This window comes from Schistocerca gregaria, chromosome 2 (assembly GCF_023897955.1).
Source record: "Schistocerca gregaria isolate iqSchGreg1 chromosome 2, iqSchGreg1.2, whole genome shotgun sequence".
Lineage (NCBI taxonomy): Eukaryota > Metazoa > Arthropoda > Insecta > Orthoptera > Acrididae > Schistocerca > Schistocerca gregaria.
In genome coordinates, this window is record NC_064921.1 from 806,894,872 (window position 1) to 806,907,877 (window position 13,006).

At 41.7% G+C, this 13,006-nt stretch overlaps 1 protein-coding gene across 14 annotated transcripts in view; it reads right to left on the bottom strand.

The window, feature by feature from the left end:
* LOC126335092 (probable ubiquitin carboxyl-terminal hydrolase FAF-X) overlaps positions 1–13,006 on the bottom strand; it is a 316,568-nt gene that overhangs the window by 128,352 nt on the left and 175,210 nt on the right. For all 14 annotated transcript variants that reach the window (XM_049997991.1, XM_049997988.1, XM_049997999.1 and 11 more), the window contains 2 exons: positions 7,461–7,716; positions 1,515–1,664 (listed from right to left, as the gene is read on the bottom strand). In XM_049997991.1, the coding sequence (XP_049853948.1) occupies positions 1,515–1,664; positions 7,461–7,716 (406 nt within the window). The remainder of the gene's footprint in view (positions 1–1,514; positions 1,665–7,460; positions 7,717–13,006) is intronic.

The window sequence follows — 13,006 nt, forward strand, 5'->3', positions numbered from 1 at the left end:
GAAACCAACGTTTCGGCTATGGTTTCAGCGGTCTCCTCCTGGAAACAAAGATGATGTGACTTACCAAACGAAAGCACTGGCAGGTTGAAAGACACACAATGTCTGCTTGTGTCTCTCTCTCTCTCTCTCTCTGTCTGTCTGTGTGTGTGTGTGTGTGTGTGTGTGTGTGTGTGTGTGTGTGTGTGTGTGTGTACCTCTCCTTTTTTCCCCCCTAAGGGAAGTCTTTCCGCTCCCGGGATTGGAATGACTCCTTACCCTCTGCCTTAAAACCCACATCCTTTTGTCTTTCCCTCTTTCCCGAAGAAGCAACCGTTGGTTGCGAAAGCTTGAATTTTGTGTGTGTATCGACCTGCCAGCGCTTTTGTTTGGTATATTAAAAACAAAGATTCCAAGACTTACCAAGCGGGAAAGCGCCGGTAGATAGGCACAATAAATAAAACACACACACACACACACACACACACACACACAGAATTTCCAGCTTTCGCAACAGACGGTTGCTTCTTCAGGAAAGAGGGAAGGAGAGGGAAAGACAAAAGGATGTGGGGGAGGGAAGGAGAGGGAAAGACGAAAGGATGTGGGTTTTAAGGGAGAGGGTAAGGAGTCATTCCAATCCCGGGAGCGGAAAGACTTCCCTTAGGGGGAAAAAAGGACAGGTGTACACGCGCGCGCACAATCTCACACACACACACACACACACACACACACACACATCCATCCGCACACACACACATCCATCCGCACACACACATCCATCCGCACACACACATCCATCCGCACACACACATCCATCCGCACACACACATCCATCCGCACACACACATCCATCCGCACACACACAGACACAAGCAGACATTAATTATACAGACAATATGTAATAAGTGCAGGTAAAGATAGAATGTAAATAGTAATGAAAGATCTCGGTCATTCTTAATATACCTCAAAAGTGTAACGCATCTTCGAAAATATCACATAACCACCAAAGGCTTGCAATATGTATTCATAACTGACAATCTTAAATGAGCACAATCTAGTTATTCTATACACAAAGAAAATTACATGAAAGGCATTTTGATGGATTTATTTATTTATTTATTTATTTATTTACAGTGGAAATACTATTACGAGAAATATTTAATTTCGCAATGGGGGGATGTGTGGGGGACAAAAATTGAAGGGACAGCCAAGGTTCAGATAGATGCAGTTGTTATGCACTCATGACAAAGCTTACAGAAGAGAGATTGGTGTAGCGAGCTGCATCAAACCAGTCTTTATACTTGAAATAGCAAAAGCAGTAGCGACAATGACAACAACCTCATAAGTCACAAATACATCTGTTACTTGCATAGCAAGTTCCTCAAGGCAAATACTAATATGTAAGGCAAATATTCAAACTTTAGAACTATCATTACTTAAAAGTAGAATGGTTTTCTCATCTTCATGAAAAATGGAAGTGTGTCTTATTTCAGGGGCAGCCGTGAGTAGAGTTGGAATAATGTTAATATTCAGCCTACCTTTATTAGGTTAATACTCTTCTTTTCTTCAGAGCCTATTTCATATTTCTTATCTGATGGCATGAAAGATAACAATTCTTTTGCAATTCCAAGATGACCCTCCAAGACAGCTTCATCAACAAATGTCTCTCCAGTCTCCTTTACATTCTCCTGTTGAATTGAGTATGTTATTAGAAACAGATTTCAATAGCAATTTATCTTACACTATTCTAGAATATTACCAAAAGTAATACTTTTGTAATAATTATGATTTTTGTGTTCACTTCTTGAGATTCTTTGAGGATGCAACAGACCTGTGACAGTGAATCATCAGATCATGGATAAAATGGCTTTCAGTTGAAGAACCCAAAACAATTGCCATCTAACCAACATGTTAGTAATACATTTCTGAGGATACGGACACACACATTCATTCACTAATATCTCTTTAGCTGAGATTCTAGATTTAAGTCATTTGTAATATGTGGATATATATAAGACGAACATCAACAAAAGCAAAACAAGGATAATGGAATGTAGTCGAATTATATCGGGTGATGCTGCGGGCATTAGATTAGGAAATGAGACACTTAAAGTAGTAAAGGAGTTTTGCTATTTGGGGAGCAAAATAACTGATGATGGTAGAAGTAGAGAGAATATAAAATGTAGACTGGCAATGGCAAGGGAAGCGTTTCTGAAGAAGAGAAATTTGTTAACATCGAGTATTGATTTAAGTGTCAGGAAGTCGTTTCTGAAAGTATTTGTATGGAGTGTAGCCATGTACGGAGGTGAAACATGGACAATAAATAGTTTGGACAAGAGAATAGAAGCTTTCGAAATGTGGTGCTACAGAAGAATGCTGAAGATTAGATGGGTAGATCACGTAACTAATGAGGAGGTATTGAATAGGATTGGGGAGAAGTGAAGTTTGTGCCACAACTTGACTAGAAGAAGGGATCGGTTGGTAGGACACGTTCTGAGGCATCAAGGTATCACAAATTTAGCATTGGAGGGCAGCGTGGAGGGTAAAAATTATAGAGGGAGACCAAGAGATGAATACACTAAGCAGATTCAGAAGGATGTAGGTTGCAGTAAGTACTGGGAGATGAAGAAGCTTGCACAGGATAGAGTAGCATGGAGAGCTGCATCAAACCAGTCTCAGGACTGAAGACCACAACAACAACAATATGTAGACTGACTGACGGTGATTGTAGCTGTATCACAAAATGACAGGTTCACTACCTCATGAAGTTAGTTAAATTGCTAGATTTTTCATCTGCTACGGGAACAATAGAAAAACAAAGACTGCAGTATGTGGAAAGCAACGTAATAGTATCACTGACTTTGAAACAGCTGTTAAATACAAAATGTCACAGGTAAATAAATGTAAATGTCGTGTAACTAGGGCCTCCCATTCTGGTAGAACTTTCGCCGGGTGCAAGTCTTTCGATTTGATGCCACGTCCGTGAGTTGGGCATAGATGGGGATGAAACAATGATGATTAGGACAACACAACACCCAGTCCCTGAGCGGAGAAAATCTCCGACCCAGCCGGGAATCGAACCCGGGCTCTTCAGGATTGACATTCTGTCGCACTGACCACTCAGCTACCGGGGGCAGACACGTCACAGGTATTAATCCTGGAGGCCCTATTAATTCCAGAAAGAACGAAGTTCTTACACAGCAAGCAGCAAGAAGCAAGAAGACTCTTGTTGCGAGTTTCAGATTCAACTGAATATAAAATAGTTTGGCTGAAATGTTACACCAAAATTAAGAGATCAGTTCACGAATTCTGAAACAGAGAGGTAAAGGGATGGAAGTCCGATTTCCACAGGGGCACTTGTCCACGTACCACAGCCTCAATCGGTAATCCCAGGATAAGGAACCCCACTCCACCAAGTTCCAATGACCCCTTTCAGCCAGATGAGCTGGTAGAAATCTAGGGCACCCTTGAACCCTCAAAAGGTGAAATCCCTTCTGAAGACAGAAGAACTCTTTACGAGTCCATGGCAAAGGGTGTGGCTGGCAAGGGGTAACCACAATCTTAAGGATCAGCAGAATATTCCACGAAACAGTAGTTTTGTTTCATTTGAGAAATGAATATGAAGCCTACTTTTGTAAAAGATTCTGGTTTAGTCCCACATTCAAATTTCTAGGAGTGGACTCCTAAAGTCCCCACTTCCAATAAAATAAAGACTATGAAGAACACAAAGAAAAGACGAATTGCAACATGGAATGTTCAAACATTGCTGGGGTGTGGCAAGCAAGAGACCCTCAAGCTGGAAATGACAAGAACGTGAACAGACATACTGCGAGTGAGCAAGATGACATGACCAGATGGTGCAGACTTTATCAGTGGTGACTACAGAGTTACACACATGGGCTGTACAGGGAAGTGACTGGGAGGAAGGGGATGGGAGTGGTACTTTGCAAGAAGCTCGGACATAAGAGTAGATGGTTACCAGCAAATAGATGGAAGATTACTACTTGTACAACTGGACACAAAACTTGGTCAAAGACCAAGACAACCTCATCAGTCTGGAAGAATGGAAGCTTCAGTGAACTTTGAGAAAGAAATGAACATGGAGATAGATTAGTAAAATCTGTACTGAGCATTACCTAGTAATACGTAACAAGTGGTTTCAACACCATCTATGTAGAAGGTATACATGGAAAGTCCCTAGAAATAGGAAGTGATGTTGGACCGACTTCATTACAGTTAGATAAAAGTTCTGGAATCAAAGCATCCAGGCCCAGACATTGATAGTTAGCATAACATAGGGACATGAAAGTGCAATCTGACATTCGAAAACCTTAAGAAAAGGTCTGGGATCTGAACAAACTAACAAATGATCTGGTTAGGTGAACATACTAGGAGCAAATAAATGTTGCTACAGTTATGAACACCACCACAAATGTTTAAGAAAAATGGGAGTTCTTGAAAACAATATCCTGTGAATAGCAAACTAAGTAATAGGGAAACAGAAGGAAAAGCATAAAAACGAATGGCTTACAGAAAGCATAATAACAAAAATAAATTTAAGGCATAACCTGAAACAAGACAACACTTAGGAAGGACAAAGGCAATATAGAGCACTGAGGAATGAAATCATCTGCGAGTCAAAAAGGCTGAACAACAATACTAGGAGGACCACTGCAAAGAACCGAATGAAATGATCAAGGTAGGAAAGCTGGGATCTGCCTATAAATCAATTAAACAGTTCTTTGGAAATAGACAAAGTGCAGTGGAGTACAAAATGAAGATTGAATAGTATTACATGAGCAGAAAGGCATAGTAGAAAAGTGGAAACAATACCCTGAAAACTGTGTGCAGGGAATAATAAAGATCTGGAACTGAGAACAATGGGGAAATCGGTCCAGAAGGAAAGGGAGACTATATCTTGCACGAAGAGTTGACCTTGCGGCCAGGCAGGTAAAACCTGGGAAAGCCACAGGAATTGAGGATATACCAGCAGAATTCAGCAAGGCTACTGGAGAACAGCTACATAAAGAACTTGTTCCATTTCATACAAGTTATTTTCAGAAATGGGGAGCTCCTACTAGACTTTAAAAAAATATATCATTGTGCCAATACGAAATAAATCATCTTCAAACAGATCTGAACAATATACAACCCTCAGTGGTAAAAAACGCCTTGAAGATCATGACCCCTATATTTCTAAGGTGGATAGGAGGCATGATAGATGCAATGATCATGGAAGATGAGTTTGGCTTTAGATGAGGTGGGGGTACAGAAGAAACAATATTCATGGCCAAGACACATATATTGCCTTCTAGATTTGGAAAAAGCAATTGGTAGGGTAGACTGGCAACAACTTTTTAAGATGCTGAGAGAGACTATCACAAAGAATAAGAATGGAAGAGTACTGCAATGACTACATACAGAAGTGGTAGCTGTAATTAAGGAGTGGAGATCATCAAGAAGGAGGTACTATTACGCAGGATCTATGAAAGGGCTGTTCATTCTCTCCTTTCTTGTTCAATGGATGCAATCAGAGGGCAATAGCCAAAGCTAAGGAGAAACTAGGAGACATAGGACAAATTAAAACACATGGTAAGAAATTACGCTCACTGAGATTTCTTGATGATATCGCAGTGTTAAGTGAATATGCAGAACAATTAGAAGTGATGCTGGTCCATGTGAAAACCACTTTCACATCTTCCTATAGGATGAAAATTAATAAAGGTAAACCAAAAATCTTAGTGATGAGCAGACAAAAACACCGTTGCCCAATGCTCACTTCACAATGAGCAGCTGGAGATCATCAAATCCTTTCCCTACCTAGGTAGTAAAATTACATCAGAAAAAAGGTTAAGGAAGGATATTGCAAGCCAAATCCACCAGGCAAAAGCTGTTTTTAACGAGAGAGAACACATTTTTACATCCAGCAGCATTGACAAACATTCAAGCAAAACCTCAAATAAAAGATGTTTGTTTGAAGTGTGCTGCTGTATGGAAGTGAAACATGGACACTCAGAGGAACAGAAAAATGTTTAATAACACCCTTCGAGATGTGTTACCGCAGAATGCTCAGGATTTCCTAGGTAGACAAGATATCAATTGAAGAAATGCTGCACAGAGTGGAGGAAGAGAAGCCTCTTCTCCTGAGGTAATTGAACACCCAAGGATTACATGGATCAGACATCTTTTAGACATGATGGTACCATTAAAAGTATCATTGAAAGGACAGTAGAAGGGAAAAATACAAGTGGCGAACAAAGATAAGAATATATCAACCAGCTGCACCATCTATACAGCTCCCAAAAGGTGCTACTAACCATCCTTGTGGTTAAAGACCAAAGGTAAATAACTGTGGACTTTTGTCTTGCATGCCTTTACTTCTTAGGTGGAGTAGAGGTGCTGCATCAATTATGAACAACAATTAATTTTCTTTTCCATTTTGGAAAAAACTGGTATGAAAAATGATTTTCATCGTGTGTTGATGGACTTTATCCCATTGACATTGAGGTCATTAGAGAGAGAGCCTAAGCTAGGATTGTTTGAAGGATGGGGAAGGAAATCGGCCATGAACTTTCAAAGAGAATGATTGAGAAAGCATAAAATGATCACCAAGTGATGTCTTGGCAGACTATGTGTCCACCTGACAATACATTCAATTATTATGATGATGGCCAATATCAGTTAGCAACATAAAACAAATGTTGGGATTGTGTCAAAGGAAATAAGAGTACAAATAAAAAAAAATTTGGTTATCTGACATAACAATAAAAATACTGACATTTGAGAGATTAATTTCATCAGTTGTGGACTTAATAACAAACTTGAGACTAAGTGCAATTAATTTTAAAAAGGTCACTATCAAAACAACATGGGGAAACAAGCAAAAAGGACAATAACCAACAACTAAAAATAGCTAACTTTATCATGAATGCCTTTTTGGCTTCTTCAATACATTGGAATCACTGCAAAGAATATATACATTAGTGAGACCAGTTATTTTGAGAGAGATGGTACTTCTGCACACTATCTCAATGTTACAACTGCTGAACAGTAGAAATTGAAGTAATTTATTCAGTGACAATAAAATAATATTTTATAGTATGAGCAATACTATAGTGCTTGCTTTCTCTTGATTTCAAATTCACACTAGGACAACAGCAAAATATTTTCATTACATAAATTGGCTTCGTGTCAGTGCCCAACCTCAGTATACTTTTACCTGCATTATGAATGCCATAAATAAATGGATGACACAGCAGTGCAAAGTGTTAAAATATATTGCTTTTCATCAAATGAAACTTTATACAAACTTGGCCAATATTTATTTTCTCAAATTTCTGTGTGGTGAACTGAAGCTATTTTTTATTGTGATACACAAATTATAATTGGGACGTTTATGAACATAACTAATTTTGTAATTGTGACAATGTTCTACATTTGTTGGTAAGCATGCATCTCATAATGTAAATAGAAATTACTCTTACCCTGATTTTTTTCAGCCAGGAAATCTCATTATTGAGCAAAGTTTCAGCATTAGGCACAGGACAACCAGATATGAAAGCACAGTTCACCAGTCGGCATAACAGCTGAAAGTATTCATGTGAATTTCTAGCATTCTCAACTACAATATTGTTAAGTACACTAAAGAGGAGGGAGATGCAGAATTGTAGCGGTTGTTGCCCTCCACTGCACCACGTTGACATCATCAAGAACTGTTCAGCAGCAGACAATCTGACAGATCTGAAAGAATTCATAGCAAGTTAATCAGTGTAATGGTACAATCTAATTTTTAATATTGCTGAAAACAGTATAGCAGAAAATGTGAGCAAAAAGTTATATAGAAAAATTCACACTAGCAAAATTGGAATATCTGAGGCTATTATATACACTTAGTAGTAAAGCACAATTCCACATGCTGAAAATGCAAAGTAGTCTTCCCAGCTTCGCAACTGTATATTGCGATCACATAACTTTTTCAGTTAAGCAACACTCATCCAACAAAGCACAACCCATTTCATATTTATAAAGACTATTAAAAAAATAATAACACTGTTTCTCTTATTTGGCCACCATTACCTGCACTTTTACTATCTCCTGCACGTGTACGAGGGGTAAGGGGAGGGGAGGGGAGGGGAGGGGAGGGGAGGGGAGGGGAGGGGAGGAGAGAGGGGTAGGGGTAGAGGGGAGGAGAGAGAGGAGGAGTGTAGGGCTAGGGGATAGGGGCGGAGTGTAGGGCTAGGGGATAGGGGCGGAGTGTAGGGCTAGGGGATAGGGGCGGAGTGTAGGGCTAGGGGATAGGGGCGGAGTGTAGGGCTAGGGGATAGGGGCGGAGTGTAGGGCTAGGGGATAGGGGCGGAGTGTAGGGCTAGGGGATAGGGGCGGAGTGTAGGGCTAGGGGATAGGGGCGGAGTGTAGGGCTAGGGGATAGGGGCGGAGTGTAGGGCTAGGGGATAGGGGCGGAGTGTAGGGCTAGGGGATAGGGGCGGAGTGTAGGGCTAGGGGATAGGGGCGGAGTGTAGGGCTAGGGGATAGGGGCGGAGTGTAGGGCTAGGGGATAGGGGCGGAGTGTAGGGCTAGGGGATAGGGGCGGAGTGTAGGGCTAGGGGATAGGGGCGGAGTGTAGGGCTAGGGGATAGGGGCGGAGTGTAGGGCTAGGGGATAGGGGCGGAGTGTAGGGCTAGGGGATAGGGGCGGAGTGTTAGGGCTAGGGGATAGGGGATAGGGGCGGAGTGTTAGGGCTAGGGGATAGGGGATAGGGGCGGAGTGTAGGGCTAGGGGATAGGGGATAGGGGCGGAGTGTAGGGCTAGGGGATAGGGGATAGGGGCGGAGTGTAGGGCTAGGGGATAGGGGATAGGGGCGGAGTGTAGGGCTAGGGGATAGGGGTGGAGTGTAGGGCTAGGGGATAGGGGATAGGGGCGGAGTGTAGGGCTAGGGGATAGGGGCAGAGTGTAGGGCTAGGGGATAGGGGCGGAGTGTAGGGCTAGGGGATAGGGGCGGAGTGTAGGGCTAGGGGATAGGGGCGGAGTGTAGGGCTAGGGGATAGGGGCGGAGTGTAGGGCTAGAGGATAGGGGCGGAGTGTAGGGGTACGGTATAGGGGATAGGGGCGGAGTGTAGGGGTAGGGGATAGGGGCGGAGTGTAGGGGATAGGGATGGAGGGGGGAAGTGTAGCGGGGGAGGGGAAGAGTTATTAATATCCTCAGACTAAAGGGGAAAACTACAATCCGGGTATCATTTAAATTCAATGCCCCAATTGACAACCACCTGGTCTATCACAAATTAATGGAATCACAGGTTGTCTACACAAATATATTTTAAAAAGGGAGCAAAAAATGAGCACTGTAATGGTGTAAGCTTAACACAAGGGAGCTCGTAGCTGCAGGCAGCCACTTGCCATAATATGCTGGAAAGATATTGGACAATGGTAACTGCTTAGACACCACAGCCCGACTGACGGTCAGCTGGTCAATGAACCTAGTGCCATTTTGGCATACAATGTGCATAACATTTGTGGTAGCCACTTGTCATCAATACTGGCCACCTGGCCAGGCTGGTCATCAAATCAACATCCAAATATCCACTACAGTGTCAGCTTCCTCTGTGAGGCTGCCACCCAGTCCATCTCATCCAGGTAGGACCACCTGCCAGGGGGTCCAGCCCAAACATTGCTGGGCCAAGAGCCAAACTGATGCCTTCTCCACCACTGAGTGCTTGGCAGTGCCAGATTCCACCAGCCAGATATAGGTCTGAGGTTTCACTCTGATATCTCTACCACCTCCACAACTCGACCAACACTGCCCGCAGCCAGAGTAGTTTCATTACCACTATGCTTCATGCAACGATGTCCAACGGCACAACCCCTGCAGTCCCAGTGCCAGGCTGACATGGGCATAACTGTCCACTAAACATAGTAAAGGTTACTAATGCCAACAAATGCTTTCGACTCCCCCCAACCCACCAACCAACCTCCACCCACTATGACATCCATTGGAAAATAGCTGAAAGGTACTAAAAGGGAGAAACAGTTGGTACGCACACTACCTTCAGTTCATAATATCAATTTTAACTTATATATGGTATCATCCTGCATATTTACTCCATTTCTTTGGAAACAAATTTTGCAAAACTGCTTTGGTGGTACTATCATTGGTAGCATTACCATTGTGATCACTCAGTGAAGATATTGATTATATCTTGCAATTAGTAAACTTTATCTCAAAATCTGGCAGGAAATCCAAAGAGAATATGTTTGTAGGTAGGGCGCCATTGTGGAAACTATTAAAGGCATCTTGCATTTAAATCTACCAAGTTCCAAGGCTCTGTAAAACGTCATCAATTTTGAAGAATGTGTGTGCTTTTAAATTTGGAATGCTTCTGCAGCACTGAACTGACCTATTTTGTGTCCATGGGGGGGGGGGGGGGGGACACATTTTGTTTTTATTTTTGGTGGATGACAGTTATTCAGTCTTGACCCCCCCCCCCCCCCTCCCTTTTAATATTCCTCTCCACTCCACACAGTCACCGTATACCAACATTGTGTGTGTAATGGACTCTTGATCTATTAAGCAAATCCTGCACCTCTCCACATAATTGTGGAAGTCAAGGAATCTTGCAGCCTTCATGGTTGCAGAACTGATACACACACACGGTCAGATCATCCACTTTGTTCTGCACAATTTGTCCTATTAATGATGCCACACACTGCTCAAGAGTATTGCTATTTCTTTCGGGCCTAGATGTGAGCTGTTGTCAATGTCTTCCACAGCTGAAATGTTGAGTGATTTGTAAGCAATCTCCTTTGTAGATTGACTGCACTTCCACAGTATTCTACCAATAAATCAAGGTCTCCCACCTGCTTTACCCATGACTGCACCTATGTGGTGATTCCATTTCATATCCCTAAGAAGTCTTCCACCCAGGTATTTGTACGAGTTGGCTGGTACCAATAGAGACTCACAGATATTATAGTCATACGATACTATGTTTTTTTCATTTTGAGAAGTGCAAAATTTTGTATTTCTGAACATTTAAAGCAAGTTGCAAATCTCTGCAGAACTTTGAAATCTTATGAAGGACTGACACAATATTTATGCAGCTTCTATCAGACAGTACTTCATTACAGATAACTGCAGCACCTGCAAAAAGCCTGATTTTACTATTTATATCGTCTGCATGTTCATTAATATACAACATGAACAGCAAGGGTCCCAACACACTTCCCTGGCGCACACCCGAAGTTACTTCTACATCTGGCGATGACTCTCCATCCGAGGTAACATGTTACATCCTTCCTACCAAAAAGTCCTTGATCCACAAAATTTGACTTGATGCCCCATATGTTCATACTTTTGACAATAAGCGTAATGTGGTACCGAGTCAAATGCTTTTTGGAAATCAAGGAATACTGCATCTAACCGATTGCCTTGAGCGAAAGCTTTCAGTATGTCATGTACGAAATGTGCTAGTTGGGTTTAGCATGAATGATGTTTTCGAAATCAAACTGGTTCACACTGAGAAGGTCATTCTGTTTGACATGCCCAATTATGTCTGAGCTCCGAATTTTTCTAAGATTCTACAACAAATCTAAGTCACGGGTACGGGACGGTAGTTCTGTGGATTACTTCTTCTATCATTCTTGTAGACGGGTGTGACCTGTGCCTTTTCCCAAGAACTGGGCACAGTTTTTTGTTCAAGGGACCTACAATAGATTATAATGAGAGGAGGGAGCTAACTCGGCCACAAACTCAGTAGACAATTGACAGGGATTCCACTGGGCCCTAAAGCTTTGTTCAATTGTAACAATTTCAGCTGTTTTCTCAACATCACTGACACTAATACTTATTTCATTCATCTTTTCAGTAGTACGAGGATTAAACTGGGGTTCTCCCAGGTTTTCCTTTGGAAAGGAATGTTTAAAAAGGAGTTGAGCATTGCAGCTTTTGTTTTGATACCCTCAATTTCAGTTCCTGTCTCATTCACTAGGGACTGGACACTAACTTTGGTGCCACTAACAGTCTTTACATATGACCAGAATTTCTTGGAGTCTGTGAAAGATCACTTTACAACATTCTGCTACGTTAGTCATTGAAGGCATCAGGTATTGCTCTCTGGATAGCCAAACGCATACTCGAGTTACAGTTCCTCTACGTGCTCCTACACTGTGCTGAAAGTTTCAAGTTCCTCATTGAGATATGACACTACTGATTTTTTATCTAGTTTGCTGAACATACATATCCCTTTGCTTGTATTAGTAGTCCTTTGTACTTTGGTAATCATTACTGCCATAACCATGTCGTTGCCACTAATACCAGTTTTGATGTGGAGATCCTCACATAGGTCAGGTCTATTTGTTGCCATTAGATCCAATCTATTTCCATAATGAGTGGGATTCCTAAATATCTGTCCTGGGTAGTTTTCAGAGAAGGAATTTAGTAATATTTCACAGGATGCCCACCTCTAACGAAGCTGTAATTTTCCCAATTAATGGTTGGATGATTAAAGTCTTCACCGGTGTTTACAGTACGATTGGGGGACTTACGTACAACTGAATTGAGGTTTTCTCCAAAGTTTTCAGTTACGTTACGAGATGAGTTTGGTGAGCAATAAAAGAATAGAAATTTTCATTTTATGCCCCCCTCAGATACTGAGTGTTGCCCAAACAATCTCACGTGCAGCTTCAACTTCTACTTCAGTGGATTTGGGTTTCTTGTCTACTGTGACAAATACACCATCTCCATTTCCCATTTGCCTATCCTTTCGATACACACTTAAAAAGTTATACTGTCAGGTCCCAACCTACCAATATTTATGAAACCTAGACATATCCTGAAAGAACCACCAAAAGAGTGTGACAATCGTTATTTTGGAAATTGTTGCTGCTCAGTGTAATGTGAACAGTGCTTAATGGTTCACTGTTAGGAAAGAAAGCACTTGCAGCATGAATTGTTTCGAATTTTAATGACTTCTACTGATTCCAAACCTGCGAGCTCAGGGATAAAAAATGTTAACCCAACAAGGTTTGTAAATATTGC